Source organism: Cenococcum geophilum, assembly GCF_001692895.1.
Source record: "Cenococcum geophilum 1.58 unplaced genomic scaffold K441scaffold_9, whole genome shotgun sequence".
NCBI lineage: Eukaryota > Fungi > Ascomycota > Dothideomycetes > Gloniales > Gloniaceae > Cenococcum > Cenococcum geophilum.
The window spans coordinates 2,118,312-2,142,433 of record NW_027137567.1 but is presented as its reverse complement, the minus strand read 5'-3'; the positions used below and the strand labels follow the sequence as shown (position 1 = coordinate 2,142,433).

The following is a 24,122-nucleotide window of genomic DNA, read 5'->3' as shown; positions in this document are numbered from 1 at the left end:
AGACGACCGTCGCCAGAACCAGACGACCGTTACCAGAGCCAGACGACCGTTACCAGAGCCAAACGACCGTTACCAGAACTAAACAACCGTCGCTAGAACCAAACGACCGTCGCCAGAACCAGACGACAACAACTAGCTAGCGAACACTATAAACGATTCAATTAATAGATCGAATTAAGGTAGCACAGACAGGTAAGTATAAACAGGGAGATGCTAACGGGTAGGCAGATACAGATAGGTAGGTAGATATAGATAGGTAAGCAGATACAGATAGGCAAGCAGATGCAGACAGGTAGGTAGATACTAACGGGTAGGTAGATATAAATAGGTAGGCAGATGCAAACAGGTAGGCAATACAGATAGGTAGGCGATACAGATAGGTAGGCAATATAGATAGGTAGGTAATGTAGGCAGGTAGGCAATGCAGATAGGTAGGTAATGCAGATAGGTAGGCAATGCAAATAGGTAGGTAATGTAGATAGGTAGGCGATATAGGCAGGTAGGTAGATAGGCAGGTAGATAAGTTAATAAGTAGATAGGTAGAAGAGAACCATCGCTATATTATATTAAATTATCTAAAATAATATTATTTATTTTGCTAGCCTTATAAATAGCTTTAAAATAGCTTTTATTTATTTAAAATATGCTATTAGTATAAAAGAGGTAAATATAATTATGGTTGCTAAATGCGCAGATTGCTAGCAGGTTGCGCGCAGGTTACGCGCAGGCTGCGCGCAGGCTGCGTGTTAAAAAAACACGACATAGGCTAGTCGGTCGAGTTGCTAAATAACCTCAACTGCGCGCTAATTGCGTCAACCACTAACCATTGAGGCCATTAAAAGGGTACCATATTTTGCCAATGTGGTTTAATATCCTTTAACTACTATGCTATAAACCTTCTATAGTAATTGCAGAATCCTAGAAACAATCTTAACTATATAACGTTCTCTAGTTCTTGCTAATTTACTATAGCCTTAATCTTTTTTAGATCTATGCTAAGTTGGCCTAGTTTAATAATAAATCCAACGAAATTGGTCTTCCTTATAAAGAACTTGTATTTCTTAATTGCTACTAGTATCTGTTCTTCTTATAGTCTCTTTAAAACCTATTTAACGTGTTCCCTGTATTCTTCCTTAGTTATTAAGTAGATAATAATATCGTTAAGGTATGCTATAATAAACTCATCCAAGTATTCTTTTAATACATTGTTAATGCGCTTCTAGAATATTGCTAGTGCGTTTATAAGCCCGAATTGTATAACTAATGGTTTATATAGTCCTTTCTTTAACCTAAAGGCTGCCTTCTATTTATCGCCTTCCTTAATTCTAATCTAGTAGTACGCCTATTTTAGATCTATCTTTATAAAGATTTATACATTGCCTATTCTGTCTTAGATTTCGCTAATTAAGGGTAAAAGATATCTATCCTTTTTGGTAATGCTATTTAACTATCTATAGTCGATATATAGCCTTAGTTTACTATTCTTCTTTAGTATAAATAGTACTGGATAACCCGCTAATAACTGCGATGGTCTAATATATCCTTTTCGTAGGTTTTTCTAGATAAACTCTTTTAGTGCTCTACCTTCTTCTTTAGTAAGCTTATAGATTAAAAAGAACTTTAGACTTATTCCTGGTTTTAACTCTATCTTATAGTCCTATGCTATATAGTCTATTAGCTTTTTACTTTCTGGGCTCTATAGTTTCTTGCTATACTTATAGTATCTCTTTAGTATATAACTTAATCCTTTCTCTGTTTCTTTATAGGTCGCTCCTACTTAGTACTATACTAGCTTGGCTTGCTATTGCGTTTTACAGCGTTAAGTATCCCTAATATTAACCTGACCTATAATCCAATTAATTTTTAGGTTATATTTCTATAACTAAGGTATACCTAATACTACCTTATCCTGTCCTAATAGTAGGATATCAAAAAATATCTTAATTTGTCTTCCTTAAATAGTTATCTAAATAGGTCCTATTTTAAGATTAATAATCCCCCCTCTATATACTATTAGATCTCCTAAAATTGTAACTAATAGGTAAGGTTACTCCTTCTGCCTATAAGGTAGTCCCATTCTCTTAACTGCTACTAGTAAGATATAGTTCCTTATTGCTCTACTATCTATTAGCGCTTTAAACTGCTAATCTTGCTAATTAACTTATAAATTTAGGTGTTGTCCTTAAATTCCTTTAAGGGTCTAAGGCTTTACTACTAGCTCCCTCTAGTCCTATAGGCCTCTACTTTTCCTAATTATTAGCTGCTTGATCTTTATATACTTAGCTTGCTTTTTAGCTAATGCCTAGTTTATTTTTTATCCTTAATATGCTATAAACACGTGTTCTTTAGGCACTCCTACTACTATTATCCGTCTAAGTATTCTTCCGTAAAGAATCTTCCTAATTAAAGTACTAAACTTCCTTCCTCTTAAACTTCTGCTGGATGCTATCTATATATATATTTGGTATTTCTATACTATTACTTGTCTATTATCTAGTATATCCTTATAGGGTATTTCCAATTCTTTTCCTTTAGATTCTTATATATCTTATATATATTATCTATGTATATAATCTATAATAGCGTATAGTATGCCAAGTACTTTAGGTTAACTCTTAACTTATCTTTATCCTTAAGTTTAAACCTTTATTATGCTAATCTAAACGTTATAACTTCGTTTATAGGTACTAAGATGCATCTTTTACTTCTCTAGTCCTCTAATTATTCCTCTAGATCTTTTAACGTCATAATTAAGGCTCCTTTAATATACGTTATAGCCTTTTCTATAATTGGGTGGTCCTAGATAACTCTTTTATCTAACTATATATAGAAATCTTCCTACTTGTTATTATATTGCTGTCTATACTACTTTTAGTATAGCTGCTAGAGTATATACGGCTTATCCGTAAGGAAGTATCTTCTTATTACTACGTTATAATAGCCCTTTATGTGTCGTTCTTTAAACCTAGTTAGGATCCCTAGATCCTCCTTATCTTCTAGTTTAGTAAGCCACTTAGCTCTTAGTATGTCTGCCCTAGGCCTATTAGTAATTCTTTATACTAGCGCCCTATCCCTTATACGTCCTAATGTACTAGATCTCTTATCTAGTTTTTGTTCTTACTATATAATAATTTTTTACCTAAATTCTTCTATGGTTTCTTTTGGTTTGCGTCTCGCGCTCTAATTTTTAAAGTTCTCTTACTTCTTAATCTTGGTATTAACTTTTCGATCTTTAGTTCGAATACTATATTCTATTAGTAAGTCTTCTAGGTCTATATATTTGTCTTTTAATCTAATTGCTATTTATACTGTAGATTCTCTAATCTATAAAGAAGCCTCTTGCCTCTTGTTTATGGGTGTCCTTATTTATACTCTAAATTCTTAACCCCTTTAGATTCTCAATCCTGAGCTTGCTTTTGTCTTAAGCTTTACTCTAGCCTTAGTTTAACTAGGCTTACTTAGTGTTCTTATCTCGTTTTAAGAATCTTAAATCTCACTTATCTTACTTTAAGAGTCTTATATCCTTAGGAAACTTTGTCCTAAGCTTATTCATATATTCCTAAACTAAGCCGTTGCTCTACTCCATCGGTTATCGTCTATTGTAGGTCCTTAAGCTTACCTTATCTCGTCTTAAGAATCTTAGTTGTCTCTTATCTCATCTTAAGAATCTTAAGTCTGTGGCCTTTTGCCTTTATTAAGTGCCGAAGTAGCTCACTATCCTACTTCTCTTGCGTCTCGCGAAGCGATAGACATTATATCTAGTGGGGTCTTAATCCCTACTAATGTTCCCTATTCTATAGTGGAATTATCCTTTACCTCTAGTATAATATCTCCGAGGTCTACGTACTTCTAGTAAGCCGCCTTCGTTGCCTTATTGTTATAAAATGTTTTACCTACGTTAAACTTATTGTCCTTAATATCCGATCTATGAACTAGTTTATTGGTTCCTCTATATCCTATAGGTGCTAGCTTTTATAGCTAATAGCTTACGCCGTATTTAGCGTCCTTATAAATTTGGTATGCGTTATTATAATAAAACGTAAAACTTCTAATTAAATATTCTTTTATTCCTTGTAGTATATTATCGTCCCTTTATATATATATATCGTCTACTAGTCTTATACCTTTTACTATATAGTAACTCTGCCTACTTCTATAGTCTCTAATATAATAACCCTGTTTTCTATAATTTATATAAGCTCCCTTTTTAAACCACTTTTCTTACTATAGAGTCCGCCTAAATGTCTTCTGCTGCTAAAATCCCTAATTCGGCCTTTACTCTTTAGACCTTTAATTACTTAATCCTTATCCTCTAGGTTTCCATAATTTCTTATTCTATTTCTTAGATTCTTTAGTACTACTTAGGTCTATTAGCTCTGCGCCATACTATAGTTTTTAACTTAGCTTTTGTTATTGCGTGCTCTACGCCTTATATAACTATAGAACTCTATTCTAGCCCTTTTTAGCCTATTTCCTTTAGTAGATCTAATTATTAATCTTAATTGCCTAATTTATTAGTTCCCTTAGGGTGTCTGTATCTTCTATTAGGATAATTATATTCTAGACTTTAGCCTTAAGTCCTTATTTATACTGTGCTATAAGCGCCCTATTATTCTACTTTACTTATATTACTAACGTCTAGAACTATATTATATACTTAATTACTAAGGTTTGTTGCGTAATATTTTAGAGTTTCCTTTCTACTATAGTTACTGCCTTTAGGTCTCTAAACATTTATATAAGTCGCTCTATAAATCTATTCTAGCTTAAGAATATGAACCGTACCTCTTAATTAATAGTCGTTATACTATTCGCTTATATCTCTATAAGGTAAAGCTTAAACTACTTAAGTGCTCTTCCCGTTAAGAATAGTCCTGCGTAGGCTATTTAATCTATAGGTGTTGCCAGCTTTACTCCCTCCTATACTACCTTAAAGTATATCTGTATAAGGAATCCTTTAAGCTTTGATCTCTCCCCCGAGTATCTTTTAATTAATAGTAACTTAACCTTTACTACGCCTATTCCGTTAATCCTATTTTCTAATATCGTATTATTTTTTATTAACTGGTTAACTATCTCTTATAACTATCCGACCGTTATAGGTTGCTATAAGTTAGTATCTGCTATACTAGTGTTATTACCTAACCTTAAAGTAGTTGCCGCCGTTAATAGTGTTATGGTGGCTGCTTTTAGTGGCATATTATTTAACTCTCTATACTAATACCGTAACTAGGTAGTAATTGTATAACAGAACCTTATAGTAAGAACTACGATAGGCTCGTTAATAGGCTAGGTATATAGGAAATATAAGTATAGAAGTCAACAACGTAATAATAACTAGTGGAGTAGTTGCCTAACAGATTAACTCTAATTATATTCTAAGAATTACTATAAGGAAGGAACTATCTAGGTAGGGACTAAGGGTCCTTAAATACACAACCGTACTCCTATAAAATCCTTCTTGTATATAATATACGTATACTCTATCTACTCTGTCGCGGATTATATAGATCACCTTACGTGACCTTAGTTACTATTTTTTGTTACATAGTTCTACCGGCTCTATTCTGGACTGTGCCTAAATTAACTAACTAGCTTCTTTTAACTCCTTTCCTAGTAGTTATAATATTGTACTTAAAGCGTCCGTAATATATAGAGCTTTATATAGAGCTTTATATAGAGCTTTATATAAAGTCTTTATATATAGGGCTTCGTGATTATAGGGCTTTTATATATAGAGCCTCTATATAGTATAATAGCGTTTAATTAAAAATATATAACTACCTAGCTAATAAATATAAATTTTAAGTATTAAATTTACCTTATTATACTTTTAAATAGAGGTTTTATCTAGCTTTAGATAGCTATATAGTTTCCCTCTTATATATATATACCTATATAGGCCTACTATATAGACCTTAATAGGAGCTATAATAGCGTAATTAAATATCTTATCTTATCTTATACTTCTAAATAATATATTATTTATTTATTTAATAAATAGGTATATTATTATTATTTATTACTTAATATCTAATTTAGATCCCTATTAGGCCAATATAGACTACTCCTTATATATATATAGGGAGAAAACTCTATTTAAGAAAACCCTATAATCCGTCTCTTTGCCTTTTAAGACTCGCCTATAAGTTGTCTATAAGTTACTTATAGTACTCTACTACCTTACTTTTTAATCTCCTTAGGAACTACTACTGCCGTAATAAGCCTATAGATACGTTAGTATTATTTACTTTTAAGTTAATTAATTAAATTATATAGTAACTTATAAAGTAGTATATAAACTAATTTATATTACAGCGCTAATAGAAACTAGTAGATTATAGCTAGTAGATATTAGTAGATTATGGCGGATAATTATAAATAGTTTTATAGTTTTATATAGTTGCCGTTATATAACTATAGGATTATATATAACGTTTAAGCGGCGCTACCCTTTATCTCTTTTCCTTTCTCTAGCTTTAGATCCTTATTTATAAACTACTAATTATATAGGCTTACGCGTCCCTCTTACCATACTCATGCCTTAATTAACTAAGTCGGGCTTCATGAAATCGGCCTCTGCACCTCCACGCGGTGGAGCCCGGGAACCTGGCAGTACTATTAATGTTCCGTTAGGATCGTGTTAATAGACTACCAGAGCAAACGCAGAGACGTCCGTACGGCTGCGTACCGCTAGCGCTGCGACGGGTAATCGCGAAGAAAGAAGTTTCTATTGGAAGGGTGAGCCCCAACAAGGCTTCAGGAACACGACCAACTTGTCTTCACATACGGTCGACCTGCTTAAATCACGGCATCTAAATCGGCGTCCTCCTTCTACACAGCATAGCACGCTATGCTGTACGACCCTATATAGTATATACGTACCCTTGCAGGCTAAAGCCCGCGATAAGCCTCTTTATCTACCTACCTTCCAAAAGCCTCTTATCTATTGCCTTTTAAGGCCTCTTATTTACCCGCCTTTATTATTACCTAACAGCTTAGACTTGCCGCACGCGGCATATGTCCTCCTTTATATTATAAAGGACCTAGGTTAGGGCCCTAGGAGAAGACACCTAATACCAATTACTATCCTATTGTTTTGGTTTTAAAAAAAGGTTATATAGGACTGGATATAAATGCATTATATAGGAGGGCAGTGGATTATACTAGAAGGTATAATAATAAGATTGGATTATACTGCAAGTAGGGAAGCTGTAAGTAGTATACATATATATATATAGGGCGGAGTAGGGGAAGGGCAGGTACATAATTCTATATAGGCAACAACAGATAGGGAAAGTGGTTTAAAAGGCAGATAGGGTAAGACAGGCATTCGAGACACCTTCCTTAGGGGTCTCTAAGCAGTAACCTGACGGTGTTTTTCCCCCCGTTAATGTAGTACGAATGCTATCTAGAAGTATTACCTCTCACGTTTCCCTTGGGGGTTTTTTATTTACCCAAAAAATGGGGTTTTCTCAGTATATATATTGAGTTTTTACCATAGGAATTAGTCTGCGTGGACCCATTAGGAAGACCGGGTCAGACGGTAAATTAAATCTATTATTAATTAACTAAGTCGCTAATAATTTAGCTACTACTACCTTTACTTATTACCTATACCTACGCCTATAGAGCTATATTTTATATATAGTAGGCAGTAATTACTTATTAGTTTTTTAGTAGAAAATTAATATTATATAGCCCTACCTTTTAATAAACTTATAGATATTATTAAAAGTAAGGCTTATATAATTATATAGCTTTAATAGAGGTAGATTAAAAGCTATAGTAGATATAGGAAAAATAGAGTAGATATAAGGTATTAATTTAGATATAGGTATATAATAGTTATTCGCNGATATATATNATATTTTAATNTAAAGAGGAAGGATCTAAGTTTATTTAGGTAGGTAGTGTATATATATTATTTAGAGGGTATATATATTATTATTATTAATTCTTATTTTANGTCTAATACGGTTCTCTTATAAGTCTATATAGACTACTACCATAATATAGATATAAAAAACCTCCGTAGGGAGACGTAAGGGGTAGTACTTTAGATAGTATCCGTACTATATTAACGGGAGAAAAAGTACCTTTAGGTCGCTACTCTAAGACTTCTATACGCGTACACGTACGGGAGTATTCTAATTACCTATCTTACCCTATTTACCGCTTATACTATACTTCCTAATAAAGTTAAATTGCCGTATAGTTTTATATGCCTACCCCTTACTCCCCTAATTGCCCTATATATATATATATATATATACGCCTAGGTCCTTCTACTTATAGTATAATTTCTACCCTAAAGAAGCTAGCGGGACGAATATAGAACTAAGTATTTTATCCTAGGGCCCTAACCTAGGTCCCCTATATATATCCGCAGCTAAAGATATAGAGGAAGACGAAATACCGTATAGGTAAGTCTAGGCTATTAGGTAAGATAGGGAATAAGAGGCTTATTATAGACTTCCCAAGGCGTATATATATATGTTTAGCCACTATACCATATACGTTCGGTTACACCATATACGTTTAGTCCATACGCGTTCGGTTATATACTATTACGCTTAGTTATAGCCGTATACATTTAGTCCGTATACATTCGGTTACGCCGTATACGTTTAGTCGCAGCGCCGTGCCGTATAGGTTTTGCCGTATATATAGTTATATACCGTACAGAAGGGAGAAAGGGGTAACGCTGGTTTAGATGCCGTGGTTTAAGTATACTAGACTTATACAAAAAGACGTAGTAGTGCTCGTAGGCCTCCGCTAGGGCTCACCCTCCTAGCAGAGACTTCTTCGCACTACCACGTCGCAGCGCCGGCGCTGCGCAGCCGTACGCACGTCTCTGCGTTTACTCTAGTAGTCTATTAGCACGATCTAGATAGAACGCTAAAAGCTATATACTAGGAAGAGGGTATACAACTAGCAGGGCCAAAATTTGATGGGGTGCCAAGAAGATCTGCAAATATTACAAATATCGCCAATACTCGCCAATACTCACCAATATTGATTAGTAACAATATTGATCAATATTATTGGCAGTATTGATATTGAAAACCACGCTGATTGTAACTACGGATGAGACACGCTTAGGCTGAATGTAGTAAACGATTCTTGATGCTTCCGGGAGAGAGAAGTATAGTTAGGGGGAGTAAAGTGGAGAGACACTGGATTTTGTGGGAAGCTTGCTCGCGACGCACGACAGTCCGGAAGGTGGTGGCGCAAGTCAGAATATAACATAATCACGATTGGCGGTCAATGTTTAATGCTTATCCAGAGAACAAGGGCCAATGTAATCAAGACCTTGCATTTCACTGTACTTTGTCAGTTAAAATGTCTTTAATTGTCATATCCACCAGTTATCTATGTCTCATTGAAATCATATCATCAGTACGTCTATCCCGACATGAAGTTACCTGCCCATTAATGTATGCCAGTGCGCCGCCATTGAACCCGTTTACCCCTTTCTTAATCATTACATACAATATATCTCCCATGGTTACCATTAATCAGCTCTAAGAACAGTTCTTTAGCAAAAGCACGTCGATCAACACTGCATGGCATTGCGCCGCCCAGTAACGATCATAGAGGTTATAGAACTGTCCTGAGAGGCATTGGTACCACACAGCAGACCCGCCTAGCGCCAAGCTTCCGTTGCTGCACACAGAGAAGCCGGATGTGTAAATGGCACCAGCCTGTGGTGGGCTATCGAATTGGAACTGATAGTTCGACGCAATATACCCGGTCCGTCCTTGGCCATCTTTTAGAACGCCATTATCGAGTGTTAGTGTGAGGGTACCATTGCTGGCGCAGCCAACTAGTTGTGGAGAAGATGAAGGAGTGGCTTGCGGGAAAGCGTAGCGTTTGGCTTTTGATGCGATGGTATGATACGGAGCCTGTGGCTGTCCATCGCTGATTTGAGAGACCGCGGAAACAGTCGAAGTACAGAGTGTAGAGCCCGGCGCTTGAATTTGGCCGTCGCTGATCTGGCTAACGGGTAGGATGGTGGCAGTGGTGGGAGCTTGAATTTGCCCATCGCTAATTTGCGACACGATTTGAACGGACATAGGAGCACGAGTTGTTGCTACTTGAGGCTGACCATCGCTTATTTGGGATACGGGTTGGACTGAGACGCGAGCAGGGGTCGTTGCTACCTGAGGCTGTCCATCGCTAATTTGTGAGACGGGCTGAACGGATATCGACGCAAGAGTCGTTGCCACTTGCGGTTGCCCACTGTTGGCTCCTATTAGTGCTTGAGATCTCTACACAACTTTGACTGCATACTTACTCTGATATCTGTGATACCGGTGCTGCCGAATGTGCAGTTGATGATATGATAATTGTCGGGGTAATAACCGGGGCGGAAGTTGTTACCGGAGTAATAGATTTCCTGAATGTGTCAGCTTCACAGGACAAAAAAATCTGAAGTGGTCTTTTGCAGCTTACATAGTTGTCGAGGTGATGTTACTACTAGAAGTTATGCTCACCACAGCGATACCGAATGAACCACTGTAGCTGGATGAGCATCCACCTGGTGCTGAAGCTTTTGGTGGTATAGCCATTGAGACCCCTTGTGGGAATGGTGATCCTTTTGCAATGGCTGCAAGAGCCAGCAACACAGCGGTGTATTGCATAGTGAAATGTGGAGAAAGTTGACAAGTAAGAGAGGAATAAAGGCAAATGTGACCTTTGAATATGTACTTCAAGAGGGGATTGAGTAACCAGGATAAAAGAGGACTGGAATATGATTGATTGCTGTGGTTGATAGAGAACGAAACCAGGAAAGAAGACAAGGGCTCTTTATATGTATGGTCAAGGGCTGAATAGATGGGAGGCGAAGATGAATGGCGTTAATTATTAGTCAACAGCACATCACGTAGATTCAAACCTCTCATACGGCGCCTTTTCAGCCATGCAGGCCATTTGTGCTGGGCTGAGGCTGTCCTAGGCGAGGCGCTGGAGGTTGAGTTGTTGTTCTGACCAGTGCGAATGAAGGTGGTGAGTATCAACCAACCTCTTGTCATGGCGACCTAATTGAAGGGCTAAACTCATAGAATAGCCACATCTTTAATGAGCCAGTAAGTTATTTCCATGGTTGGGACGTCAGGCGTTATTCGTTGTCCGGGTTGTTTTGGATTTGTGGGGCGTTGTTTTTCCCGCCTCCCCAGCCACCTTGCTGTCAGCCACCCAGCCACATTTCGGGGGACATGTGAGGATCGCCCAACCGACAACGAAACTCTCGACTTCGACAGTTTCCAATGAAATTTTGATCTTTTGCGTATTCTCAGTCTAATCTTTATCTTAGCTACCATCACTTTGATATCAAACAGGCTGACTGTCTAGTCGCGTGTACTACCTTCTTGCAGCGGACTCCTGCCGCGCGAGAACAGAATTGTCTCCAGTGTCTAAGCGTATCGTCTGTAGCAGGAGGACATCTTGTTAAGAATATAGGTTACTTAAGAGTCGTGTTGCTGAAAAGTATGCTCATTGCTCGGAGAGCGCTGGTCGCAGTGCGCTTCTTCAAGCGCCGGAACTGGAGCCAGATGACCCGCGCGCTCTTCTTACTATACAAGGTGAGAGTATAATAAAATATTCTGGAACGTAGGATGTGCGATTCACCCTGCTGCCATCTGTATATGCGTTTTCGTCAGGGCTGGAAGCGGATAACTTAGATGATTTAGTTCTACCTAGGGACTTTCGGCGGATTGAGTAGAGTGGTTATGTGGTGAGGGTGATCAGAGGTGTAAACGACCAGTAATTATATCATAGGACTGTGGTTTGGCAAGCGCTAGAACAAAAGGCCTACAGCACCCGGAGTTAATATTTCAAAGACTGCCTATAGATATAATAAAGACTGCACCGGGTGCTCAGTCGGAACATCTTCAAGCAGTGATCATTTTGGACTGGGTTAAAGTCGGAGTGGAGTGGAATGCTAGCCTTGATAGGCGAGCATTAGTCCCGTTTAGGAATGTGCTAAACTACAAGTAATTTGGACTGGAGTGGATTAAGCTAACAACCTGGGAGATCAGGCTGCTAGCGAAGCCACAGCCACAGCGTTGAACTCCCCACAAGGCCACGAAGAGAACCGCGGCAGCGAAGAGGAGAGCGGCGACGAAAAGGAAAGCAATGACGAAAAGAAAAGTAATGACGAAAAGGAAAGCAGTGACGTCAAATCCACTCCACTCCAGTCCAAAAAGATCACTGTCTTCTAGGTAATTATTAAGCTGGTGAAACTCATCTTCACAAGCAAATGATTTGAACAAGCTGTTTGATGGGAAGCAGCACTAGCCTTACCCAATGATCTGTGCCTTCGCAATCCCGGAAATTTCTACATTCGTTTTATCCTAGAGTGGAGTTATGCCAAAAAGTGCTTTGGAAAGGACTCAACCTTTCAATCCCCAGTTACTCCCCAGCGTGGTTTTCAATATCAATACTGCCAATAATATTAATTAATATTGTTACTAATCAATATTGGCGCGTATTGGCAAATATTGGCGTATTTATAATATTGGCACGGATATTCTTAGCACCCCTTAAAAAATTTTTACACTTTAATATTATATATATAGTTATTATAATAATGGCTTCTGACGCGGGTTTATTACTTTTTATACCTATATTAGACTCCCTTAATATAAAGGAGTTATTAAACTCCTAATAAAAGAAGACCTTTGAGCTATGGGCATATACCCAGCCACTGTATAAAGATGAGGCTATATACTACTAGAGAACAAGGCTTATATACTGTAAGTATTGTATAGAGATAGTATATTGCTTAAAGTCTATTATAAATTTTTGATATTACCTAAGGTCTAAGCATGATATCCGTTCTAAAAAGTAAAAGGGCCCTATTTGTATAAAAACCAGTACTTAACTTTATAATCTCTATGTGCAGCTCCGCGATATAGAGTAGGCAAATGATATTAATGCGCTTGTCCTTTAATCTGTACTTAACCGGGAAGCTATTACTGCAGCACTTATTTTATTAATAACCGTATAAAGGCTACCATTTTAAATTATTAAATGGCTAGAGTTCTACGCGTTCTGTTAGGTCCTTAATCTAGAGGTTAAGGGTTATATTATAACGGCTTATTTTACGGTTAATAAAATGGTTTAGGATATATTTATAATGCAGAAGGACGTTATATAAAAGAAGCTTTAATTAGTAATATTTAAGGTTTACCTTTTACTAGATATCTGGATGTCCCCAAATAGATATCTTCTACTTAGTATCTGTGTATACTTTGTTAATTAAAATAAAAGACTATAAAGAGGCCTTTTTGCACTTTGTATAATACTATTATATAGCGGAGAGGACTAGTTTTAAACGCTGCTTCTAATACTTTAGGACTACGGTATTGTGCAAAGACTTAGTGCTATTATTGCCGATAATACATCTACAAATAATGTCTTATGTTGTACGATCTAAAAATATCTTTAGGAAGATTATAATATAGAGTGGAAATCTCTATACTAATAAATTTGATATAATGGCTATATTATCTACCTTGCTGTTAAGGCCTTCCTCTTCTAAGACTTGGTTTAAGAAGATAAGCTTTTATTATACAATATTAAAGATAAAAAAGGAGTTAAAGTTAACCTAGATTCCAGGAGAAACTAATTTTAAATCCTTGGTGCACTTAGTAAACTCTATAATATTGTTGTATACACCTAGAGCTTACTAGGTTATATAAGAGACTTTATTACTCTTGCTTAAAGATGAATCCTATTAGATAATTATATGAGGTAGAATAGCTAGCACTAAATGCTTTAGGTGGCCTTAGAACTTAAGTTACTAATTAACTTTTATATAAAGAAGCATGCTAAGACCTTAGGCGAAGATTTCCTTACTCTATAGGATTGGACTACGCTTCGTACAACGTATAATTTCCTTTAGATATTTAAGAGGGTTATATTAGAAACTTAGGGCCATAACGCAATAATCTTAAACGTTCTCTTTTTAATGGATATTCTTGTAAGGCATTTTAAGTAGAGTTTTATAAGGAATCTTCTTCTCTTACTTTTAAAAGTTCTTCTAATATTGTACGATAGGAACGTTATAAGAAGAATAGCTTCTTTTATTCTAGGATTTAAATTAGATAGAAGGTGTTTAATAAATACTACCTTAAGTTAGATAAATCCCTATTATACGCTATAGCAATTATCTTTCATTCTAAACGTTGTATGCAGTATATCCGAGTAAATTGGGAAAAGAAGTAGTAGAAAGCTATACTTAAAAAGGTTAAATAACTTTAGGAGGATTACTAATCGTAAGCTCTTAGGCCTAAGAGTCTTACTACTCTTTAGCTATCTGGGTTACTATATAGGTAAGCTAGGCCTAAATAAGAACTTAATTTATACAAACGGATTATTAAGGATCTTAATAAGTTTACTTAACCTTAGAGCTAAGATGAGTATAACGACTATATTAGCGATCCTCTAAGTTATATTAAAAAGCTTTCTACCCTTTAATAGTAGTGCTAAGAGTAATAGCGCGTACGATGGCCACGACTATTGCTACTAGCAATTACTATCTTATTAATTCTAGTAATAAGCAACGAACCTAAATAAACCTTTTTAGGAGCACGTTGTATAATCTTATGGGAGAGAATATAAATGGGTGTTAAGACTCTTAAATGGGTAGAGTGTGTAAAACAGTGGCACCAAACTGAACTCTTAGTTAAGGAAACTTGACTTATTCCTTGTATAAAGCTCTAAATTTAAGGACCTATCTATATACTAATCTATTTTGGTTTTATTATATAAGACAACTACTAAGCTTATACGGCATGTTAAGCTATAGATTATATATAAGTGCTGGTGACACCCCTAACTAGCTAGGTATATATAGGTTGCTAATATACTAAATAAAAGCTCGTACGTACCTAAGCCAGAATAATAGCATTTTAGGGGTTACCCCCTAGCTAGTCTTTCTCCTTATCCTTAATTAACAACGGCGCCGCTGCCGTGCTATTACTACTAGTACCGCTAGCCCCTGCCTATAGTAAGCGCAGAGGTCTACTATTACTACCTCTATCCTCATCTTGTACGGAGCAGCGAGCTATATAGTTACGCTACTTGTAATTCCTATATACTCCGCTAAAGTGCCTAGGTACCTAATAATATGATAGGAAAGGGTAATAGCCTAGGCGAGCGCTAAGGCATATAGCGCACGGGTTACCTACCACCCTACCCTAAGATTGTATAAGGATGGCGTTAATATACGAAGGCTGGTGTGTTGCTATTTAATAAGGGGAGATCGCGCCTCGTATAAACTCCATATCCTGCCCTGGAAGGGCCAGTAACGCCCAAGCCTATAGACTATGGCAGTAGGGAGCTAGCTGCTGCTGTCCTACTATAAGGACGGGATTAATATTGGCACCGGCGGCGTTGGCGGCGGTAATAGCGGCGTTGTAGAGAACGAGAGCCCTAAGTTAAAGTTAGCTTTATATAAACTTCCAAAGCTAGGGTATAAGCTGCTCTAAAGCTATAGCAAACCTATAAAGCTATAAAGGGCGCTAGCTTCGTACGAGCTGTCCGGAGGATGTACTCACATTGTTGCTGCTGCTGCTGTTATTGTTATTATTATTGTTATTGCTGCTACTACTGCTGCTGCTGCTGCTACTGCTACTGCTGCTAAGGTGAAGTGAGGTAGAGTAACGTCTAGAATTAATATTGAAATACTGTATAAAGGCGCGCAATTATATAACTAATTACGTAATTTAATTTAAAAACTTGCCAATATATACCAATTCTTAATATAATCTTTTATTTTTAAAATAAATACATTACTATTAGAGCTATTTTATTAAAAGTGTTGCAAATATTGAATATTGGCACTGCAAATATTGGCATTTACCGATATTTTATTGGCTGAATATTCGCTTATTGAAAACCACGCTGTTACTCCCTAAAGTAAATCTCTAAATGCGAAGCCTAGGCTACTCGTAAATATCCAGACCAAGAGTCTAGAAATTACTCATTTTCTCTATGTACCTCAGAGCCGTCTATAGACAATTCAAGAGCATTGGTGATCTTCGTAAGTCTTTCCTTGACCTCCCTGCAGGACAGCCTTTTCCTTTCATCGCCACAAATCATACCTCTGATACATTCTTCGATATCCAGACCACGTTCACCCATAGTTGATGCAAAATTTTCTGGAAGTCGTCCAGATTTTAGCTCACTGAGTGTCTTGCATCTTTCCATCTCTGTATTAAACAATTAGCGAGTTCAGATGTGGGAGATGGAAGAAACGTACTAGTGTCAAATCTATGCAATAACTCAAATGCAATAACCCCTAACGCGAATACATCCAACTTCTCACTAGAGATTCCTAAAGAAACTGGAGGACGATAAAACTCGGTTCCAACAGCCCTTGAAGCTACTTGTGGAGGAAGAGCATCTGGCTGTGCGAGCGTTGTTACGAGGCCGAAATCCCCGATTCGAGGGTTGACGTAGATGGACTCTTGCTCACGCCAGCCACACTCTTTACAGGTTGATATGTCGATGCAGCCGGACGGACGGAGTGAGCTTTGATAAATTGACAAGAATACATTAGCTGGCTTCAAATCGCGATGTACCACATTCTGTACATGAAGGTATTGAACACCTTTCAAGATCTTTTGAAGAATCTGTAGTGAGATTTTGGGATGGAAGCAATGTCGGAGTTTTGCGATATCCTTATTAGAGTAAGAGGATTGCATAGACCTAAGTCATAAAACTTTAGATTATATATGTATATATTTTAATAAGGACAAGAATCTTGACAAACCTTGGTGGGCCATGCACGACTTCCGCAGACAAGTATTTAGCTAGAGTAATTGGATGCAAGGACATTTGGATGTTGAGGGTCATGACAGGCTCAAAGGCGCCCGGTGTTTGAGGTGGGGTATGGATATCGCTAAGATAATATTAGAATCTGTATAAGGAAGCGTATTACATACATTTTCTGCTGTTCTTAGAACGAATGTAGCATTAATGAATCATACCTCTGAGAGATGACCGTCTCGTTGTAGAAGGATGTCGAATGCTTAGAAAAAGTATGAGTGTCCCTTGGGATTGTCTCCACTTCATCATCATCATCGTCCCCGATACTCTGAAGGGCGCTTTTCTTTGACTGAGAGGATGAGATTGTGGCATGACTTTGCCGACGGGCCTTACTGCTGGCGGGTTGAAGGAAGACGTCGCTGGAAACAGAGTTGCCTTCCTCATCTGTAGTACCGGAGTATGGATCTAAACCGTGACCACTATGTTCGAATATGATATTTGTATTGATATCTTCGTTGGTACTGCCACTCAGAGTTGGGATATAGTGATCGTCGTCCGTGCTGTAAAGAGTGTATTTCGATGAGGTATCCTGTGGCCGGATAGGTGGTGCTTCCAGCAACTTACGATCAGAAGCGAAATTTGACAACACGTTTGTAGCTCCTGGTGAGTATTCCAACCAAGCATAGTGATACCGGACGATATTACAATGATCGAGCCGGGCAAGTGTGCGTACCTCTTCGAGAAGACAATCCAGTTCTTCCTTGCCCCCTTCTTTAATCCTTTTCATGCGTGCAGGATTTAGAGCAATCCTTTTAACCGCATACTGAAAACCATCAACCTTGTGTGTCGCTCTAAAGACTTTACCATATCCACCTTTACCAATGAGACCCAGTTCATCAAAATCTCTGACATATCGGGTCGTGTGAAGATCAGGATGATTTTCGATGAGCGATTGAAGGGCTGTGGGCACAGCACTTAAAATTGCATCTGATTGCGGACCGGGAGTTGACGGGCGAGATACACTAGGGGGGGCAAGTAGACTTCGAAAGTTGTTCAGGAGGGCATTATTGCTAACGACGCTTGGCACCAGTTGTAGGGATCCGCTCAAAGCGTTCGCTCCATTGTCGATAGTGTGTTTCTGCGATAGAACTTTCAGTCCTTGTTGAACAGCGGCACGTTTATGACGCATCTCATCTGCTTCAAAGGCTGAGTCAATGTTGAGATGTTCCGCAAATTGTTGTGAGATGAAGCGGTATTTGGCATTGGCGAGAACCTGAACTTCCGGATCATCCTTGCTCTTCGAGAGTTGTTCTTCCGCATCTCTCAGGCATTTGTCCTCGAGAAGAGCGTGTATTAGGAGGTCTTTGCGGCGGTTGGTATCACTCGTAACTGGAGTTGGACTTGCGCGCAAAACGTCCTCCTCTGTCCTGTTTGTGTTGAGCGTTTTGGCTTTGTACAAGCCCTCGGATCCTTCGACAAAAGCATCATGAGTTTCACCGTCTTCAGAAGCACTCGAATCTCCCGAGGAGGACGTAATCTCATCAGGAGTACGGAAAAACGAAGTCATTGCAGCAGAAAGAGTAAAGAAAAGTGATCAAGGAAAAACAACTCCACTTCTATAAGCCACCATAGCTGCAGGGCAAAGCTTGCAGCAATGGTTTCAAGCAAGATTTGATACTTTGGATAGGGAAGCAAAGAAATGAAACAGGACAACAAGGTCTTCTTGCTAGTTATGACGACAGACCATGGTGGTGCTCGAGACACTACTATTGCCTCGAATGACAGAAGGGCGCAAGGTGCAAGATGTTGACTTGGTCTCAGCCCTTCTCCAACACTGGCCACGTGAGTCGCTAATTATCGATAAAAGATATACCGGGGTATCGTAAATCCGGCCATCCGAAGCCCTGTCACTCTGACTCGCGTGTTGTGACTAGTCGTGAACGACAAATCTCAGAGCTATCCCTTAGCCCGCTGAAATTCGTCCACGCATAAGAATCAGCCGATTAGATTAACGCAATCGACTGCACGCGTTGTTTGGATTCTGGCGTTCTGCACGGACCACTTACTCCGTGGCCAGCTGGTTAAGGGATAACTACCCAAGTCTTGGAGACATATTTCTAGAAAGAACTCTCTCCCTTGCCTAACCAACGCGACTTCCCTAATATATTCTGACAACATCTGTCTCCTTCCACTGCTAGAATGCCTCGAAAGTTGCCGTGGCTTAACCAAAACACAAAACCTACAGCTAAAGCAAATATCACTCCCAAGTCTGTCAAACGACTCGGGATTCAGACTTCAGATCTGAACGAAGAGAGCCCCTCGAGTAGCGCATCAGCTACATATAGAGAAAATAGGAGAGGTGGTACGTAGCCACTTAACCTGGTTTCTTGTAGAAGTTTTATTAAGCTAACTTAGATCGGCAACTGTCGTCTTCGCCTATTCTGGCGCCGGATATATCTCCACCTTCTCCAGAGTAGGTCTGATGTCGCGTAGAAACCTGAGGGGGCAATGGCTAATCATGGAACAGATTCATGAAAGAGGGTGTGGATGCCGACGATGCCTGGGTCATGGTAGAAGATGAATTCTTGGAGACAGCAAACCTATTCACACAGCACCTGCACCGCGCTGAATATCAGCGCTTGAAGGAACTCGTTGGGACACAGAATGAATCCGTGATGAGGAATATCATGCGTCCGGTCGCATCAAATATTAAAGTGGTAGGAGAGACGGCTAAGCGCATGGAGGTAGATGCAAAATCAAGTTCTCAAAGGAAAGTGCTCCAGGCCATCACTAAGGGCAAAGCAGACACGCCATGGATGCAAGATCCTCGTTTAGCCGGCTTGATGAACCGTCCTCCAGCGTCATCTGCGTTGCTAGCGAGCAGAACAGGTGCAAAGGCAAATACAAGGGCTGCAGCGGGTTTTGCAAAAGCCCATCCATCGCCACCTCGCGGATCACAAGAGAAATCTACGTCTACCTCGAGTAAATCACGGCCTTCTGGATTAGCCGGCTTGGCGCGGGAAATCGAACGACCTCACACATCTGACGATGATGGTGATGATGATCTTGATGGCCCTTCGCACTTCCGGGTTCCTCTCAGAAAGCCAAAGAAAACGCACCACCCACGGGAACGATCGTTCGAAAGCACAAGGACTCCTCAATATGAGCCACACCGTGACCGGCCACCCGATCCAGCATTAACACCCGAAGGGTTTAACGCTCCGCGTAATTCCTCGACGAAGGCCTCGTCGTCTTCCCTGTCCAGATCTATGGCAAGTAGACCTGGTCGAAGCTCCGCGATAGACTTGTTGGACGATTTTGATTTCCCTAAGCGCAAAACTCCATTTGGATATGAGGAGCGACTAGCAAAGCAGAAATCCGAGAAAGCCAACAAAGAGCGGGATGAGAAGCGAAAGTCGCTTTTACTCGAAGAGATACCCACGTTTTTGATTTAAATTGGTGTTCACTGTTACAGGAAATTTATCTGGAAAGGGACGGGCTTGAGACAATAGTTTCCCAATTAATGGTTTTCACCAATAAGTTGAGAAGTAGGTGCTTCGAACTTTAGCCTGCCTTTGCCATTGCAAATATGCCGCAAAGCTTGGACTTTGACAAATCTTCACAAACTAATATCCTTTAAGGTACATGCTCACTCTTCTTAAAGACTGTTTTGATTTCATCATATTACTAACAGGATCAAAGCGAGCTAACGCAAGTACTGATGAAAATCTGGCTTCTTAGACCCTTGAATAACATGTGTGGTCTTATATAGCGATCAAGGTTCTAAGCCACGATTCCGGATCAGGATTATTTCAGGCATGTGCAGATTACAAAAAATTCCCGCCAACTCCCGGAAGGCTGCGTGAAAGCCAGGAATTAGCTGAAAATCTTGTTGAAGCACTTATCGGCCCAGTTCCTACAAGACTGCTGTGTCAGCCCCCTGATCCTTAGACACTGGTGAATGACTTACTTATCCGGCTTCGGAACAAAGTTTTCTCGTGTACTCTTCAATCTTAGGATCCTGGACAGATCCGCTTCTAGCGGGGACTTGAACTTCGTCTTCTTGATGATCTTCCACCCAAGGTAAAGAACCGGGAACACGAAGATCATCGTGTACCTGCATCATGTCATTAATGAAGCCTGCCAGAATCACCCTCAAACACTTACGAGAACAGGAATGTCGGCACGTCCCGGTTACCCTTCAAAAACACCGTATAGCCGCCCACGAATATCATAACGAAACACCTTGTTAGTTCGTACCACGCGGCATACGGCTGACAGAAACCATTATACGGCGAGGTTTTGCGATCAAGGCCTTGCGCATCGTACGCCTTCTTGAAGCGGATGAACGTGAAGCACATGACGCTGAAATTGATGAGCTGCGACGCCGTGACGAGGTTCACGAACCACTGCAGCATAATGGCCACGTTCTCCGAGACCTACAAGAACGAGAGCAGAGCCAGGCCCAGCACGACCAGCACACAGTAGATCGGGACGCCCTGCCGCGTGCAGCGGGTCAGGAAGCGCGGTGCCTTGCCCTCGAGCGCGGGCCCGAACAGCGAGCGCGACGCGCAGTAGACATAGCTGTTCCCGGCCGAAAAGGCCGACGCGAGCACCATGACGTTGACGACGTCCGGCAGCACGTGGATCTGAAGCCTGTTCATGGCGACGACATATATGGCGAGGCCGCGGCGCCGAGCTTGCTGCCCGCGAACGCGGCTTTCGGCTCTGCGTCATTGTATGGCACATTGATGCTGGCGCACAGCGAGCCGAGCACGAAAAACGCTGTCAGTCGGTAGAAGACAACGTTGTACGCTCTCGGCATCACCGCGCGGGGGTTCTCGGCTTCACCGGCCGCCACGGAGACGTAGCCTGGCCCGGCGATGGTGAAGGAGGCTTGGATCAAGCATTGCAGGAAGCCGAGAAAACGGCCGAGATTACCGGGGTAGTAGAGCTCAGCGAAGGCACCAGGATTCTTCCAGTAGCGTAGAGGATCGCCGCCGAGCACTGTGATGAAGGTGTAAATGATAAGGCCGATGATAAGAAGCACTTTGCCGAGTGTGGCCCAGAATTCGGATTCGCCATACCACTTCACGGCCAGCAGATTGATTGTGCTGGAGCCATGTCAGAAATCTCTGGAGTTCGAGAAGTAGGGGCCTTTTCAAAGACTCACGCATAAAGCACGATTACAATCGAAATTGTTCCTCCTGCGGGGACGACATCGCTTCAACAGTGAATGATTACATTGCATGCCACTATTTCAAATGGTACCAGTATAGCTTCAAAGACGAAAAAATTCCAGCCTGCGGCAACGCCGAAGGCATCGTCTACGTATCGTCCGGCGAAACTGATGAAAGGCGAGGAGACCGAGAGATAGCGGACCATCTCTGCCATACCTGAATGAACGAGCACATCTTATCAGTATTGAGGCCATTTGGTTTGGAGAATGAGTTGAAGTGCTTTAGGCATGATAGATGTGTAGGTATAAACTGTACTTCTGACAAGTAGTCTGCGGTGCTTTGGGTAAAAGCGTGTCTAGGAAAAGATTGAAGCCTACATAGCGTGACTACGAAGATAAAAGTAAACCTATTTACACTATATTATAAGAGCATGTTCATTTGCGGACTGGCTTTGTTCCAGAGCCAGCGCGGGCTAAATATCATTCCGTGCTTCCTGACCCCAGCTCTTCCTTGATTAAGACTCGACCGCGACTAATGTCTCGACTGTATCAAAACTTGGGATGGTACGCACCAGATCGTGAATGCCGTGAAGAGACTCGCAGGGCCACAATTGAGCAAGCCGTGACCGATTTGCACGTAGAGCGCCGTACCAATGGTTCCGCCGATACCAACCAACTGAATGTGCCTTGGTTTGAGCTTCTGGTGGGTTGAGTCGTACACTACCTTTACAGACCCAGATGCACAGCGTGCCATGTAGCCGTATGCATTCTTTTCCTTATTAGTGGTCTTTTTGTCCAAAGGTGGGCCTAAATTTGAAACATAGTTGACGCCGGTAGAAGCCATCTTCGGCAAAGTTCACTCGGAGGCAGAGTCCCCTCGCGTGTTTAACGAAGAGATTTAAGAAGCAGAGAGAAAAACTCGACAACGAAGTCCACAAGCTGGGTTTAAAGCTTAGATATGACAGCAGTGAACGATCAGGTTCAAGTCGACAGTGGGATAGAAGGAGACAACAACGGCGGCAATAAGGGAGAGCCGGAGAAATATGTGAAGTCTGCTAGTGGTGTGACCGCCAGGGCCCAGGACAAGATCTGCTCCCCCATCGCTGAGACCCATTCACCTGAAGTCGCAAATCACGACGTCGCCCTGCAGAAGCCCAGGCCTTTGTGCCAATCTTTCTGGAGCACCGGCCGCTCCACGGCCAGTTGCATCTGCACGATACAATTGATTGACCTGGCCTAAACTGCCTAGAGAGGCCGCAAGCTGGCACAGGGTCCCGGGGCAAGTTCCGTGTGCCTAGGCGTAGAGCAGGACTGGGATGACGGTCAGGGTCTGCGTGGGGTCCCCTTGTCGAAATCAGGCGTTTCCGCCCCACAAAAACGGTTCGCAAAGCCATGCCCAGTCTCATCTACATACAGGGAGTACAGTATCGTATCTGGCATGCACTTGCAGCCTGTTGAACCACCCCAGCACCCACTCTGCGAATCACCCCATCTCTAATATCACGTTGTTCTAGAGGCCACCCAGAGCAGTTTTTCGGTCTCCCCGAATTTCGCCCAGAGGCCCAAGCAGAGCTGGGTAACGTGTCCGATTCCCCCTCTTGGGACTCTCTTGACCGCAAGGGAAATAACACACTACTTAGCAAAATCTGGGCTGATGGGTTGTGCATTTCTGACTAACTTGTGCCACAGCTTGTATCAACTTCTTGCTAATCTTGTACCCAGAACTGTCGCTCGTCGCTCGCACGAAGCTAAGTCCGTCCGTCCTCAACAACGCTGCCCCACATGCCGTGTGCCCAGGACTTGATACTCTCCGGATACCTCATAGGCATATTTAAAGGCAGAATCCTTGTTTCCTCGTCGTAATGGTGGTTTCGCCGTGGAGAATCATTTGCCTGTGCCAAGACTAAAGTCTGCGAATTTACGCCAACAGGTAACTTGTCCGATAACACGCTCTCGTCAGCTTGGCATCGGCTCATGTCATAGCAAAACCCGTGAGAGTTAGCCCAGGAAACTTCTTCCTAAGAGCCCCCAGCCGCCGAAAGCATGACGAACCGCCCACAAGCCGCCACTGACGCCACAAACGAGCCAAGACCGCAAATATGGAGCCCCAGTGAGAATCCAAGGATACATGTGGCTCGGCAACTCCACACCTAGAATGGCTTTG

At 40.8% G+C, this 24,122-nt stretch overlaps 5 protein-coding genes across 5 annotated transcripts; 2 read left to right on the top strand and 3 right to left on the bottom strand.

Moving 5' to 3' along the window:
• Positions 1–6,568: 6,568 nt before the first annotated feature.
• Positions 6,569–6,832, top strand: K441DRAFT_655535 (uncharacterized protein; the record flags this gene model as incomplete). Its single annotated transcript, XM_067647864.1, has 1 exon — positions 6,569–6,832. A coding segment is annotated over one exon (183 nt), but the record flags the coding sequence as incomplete, so codon positions are not given.
• A 2,549-nt stretch (positions 6,833–9,381) lies between these two features.
• Positions 9,382–10,986, bottom strand: K441DRAFT_605583 (uncharacterized protein). Its single transcript, XM_067645373.1, has 3 exons — positions 10,459–10,986; positions 10,301–10,402; positions 9,382–10,245 (listed from the first exon to the last, which is right to left on the bottom strand). The coding sequence occupies exons 1-3, from the start codon at positions 10,644–10,646 to the stop codon at positions 9,528–9,530; spliced, it is 1,008 nt and encodes a 335-aa protein (XP_067507145.1). The 5' UTR covers positions 10,647–10,986; the 3' UTR covers positions 9,382–9,527.
• Positions 10,987–15,862: 4,876 nt separating this feature from the next.
• On the bottom strand, positions 15,863–18,582 carry K441DRAFT_655532 (kinase-like protein). Its single transcript, XM_067647863.1, has 4 exons — positions 17,001–18,582; positions 16,784–16,912; positions 16,271–16,719; positions 15,863–16,220 (listed from the first exon to the last, which is right to left on the bottom strand). Exons 1-4 carry the CDS (start codon positions 18,344–18,346, stop codon positions 15,988–15,990), a joined length of 2,157 nt encoding a protein of 718 aa, XP_067507144.1. The 5' UTR covers positions 18,347–18,582; the 3' UTR covers positions 15,863–15,987.
• Positions 18,583–18,978: 396 nt separating this feature from the next.
• K441DRAFT_675036 (uncharacterized protein) lies at positions 18,979–20,234 on the top strand (the record flags this gene model as incomplete). Its single annotated transcript, XM_067650820.1, has 3 exons — positions 18,979–19,141; positions 19,195–19,252; positions 19,307–20,234. 3 exons carry the CDS (start codon positions 18,979–18,981, stop codon positions 20,232–20,234), a joined length of 1,149 nt encoding a protein of 382 aa, XP_067507143.1.
• A 511-nt stretch (positions 20,235–20,745) lies between these two features.
• Positions 20,746–22,802, bottom strand: K441DRAFT_685319 (uncharacterized protein; the record flags this gene model as incomplete). The annotated part of the gene is made up of 7 exons (XM_067651867.1): positions 20,746–20,896; positions 20,947–21,218; positions 21,255–21,363; positions 21,453–21,868; positions 22,024–22,175; positions 22,337–22,365; positions 22,531–22,802. 7 exons carry the CDS (start codon positions 22,800–22,802, stop codon positions 20,746–20,748), a joined length of 1,401 nt encoding a protein of 466 aa, XP_067507142.1.
• Positions 22,803–24,122: the final 1,320 nt, after the last annotated feature.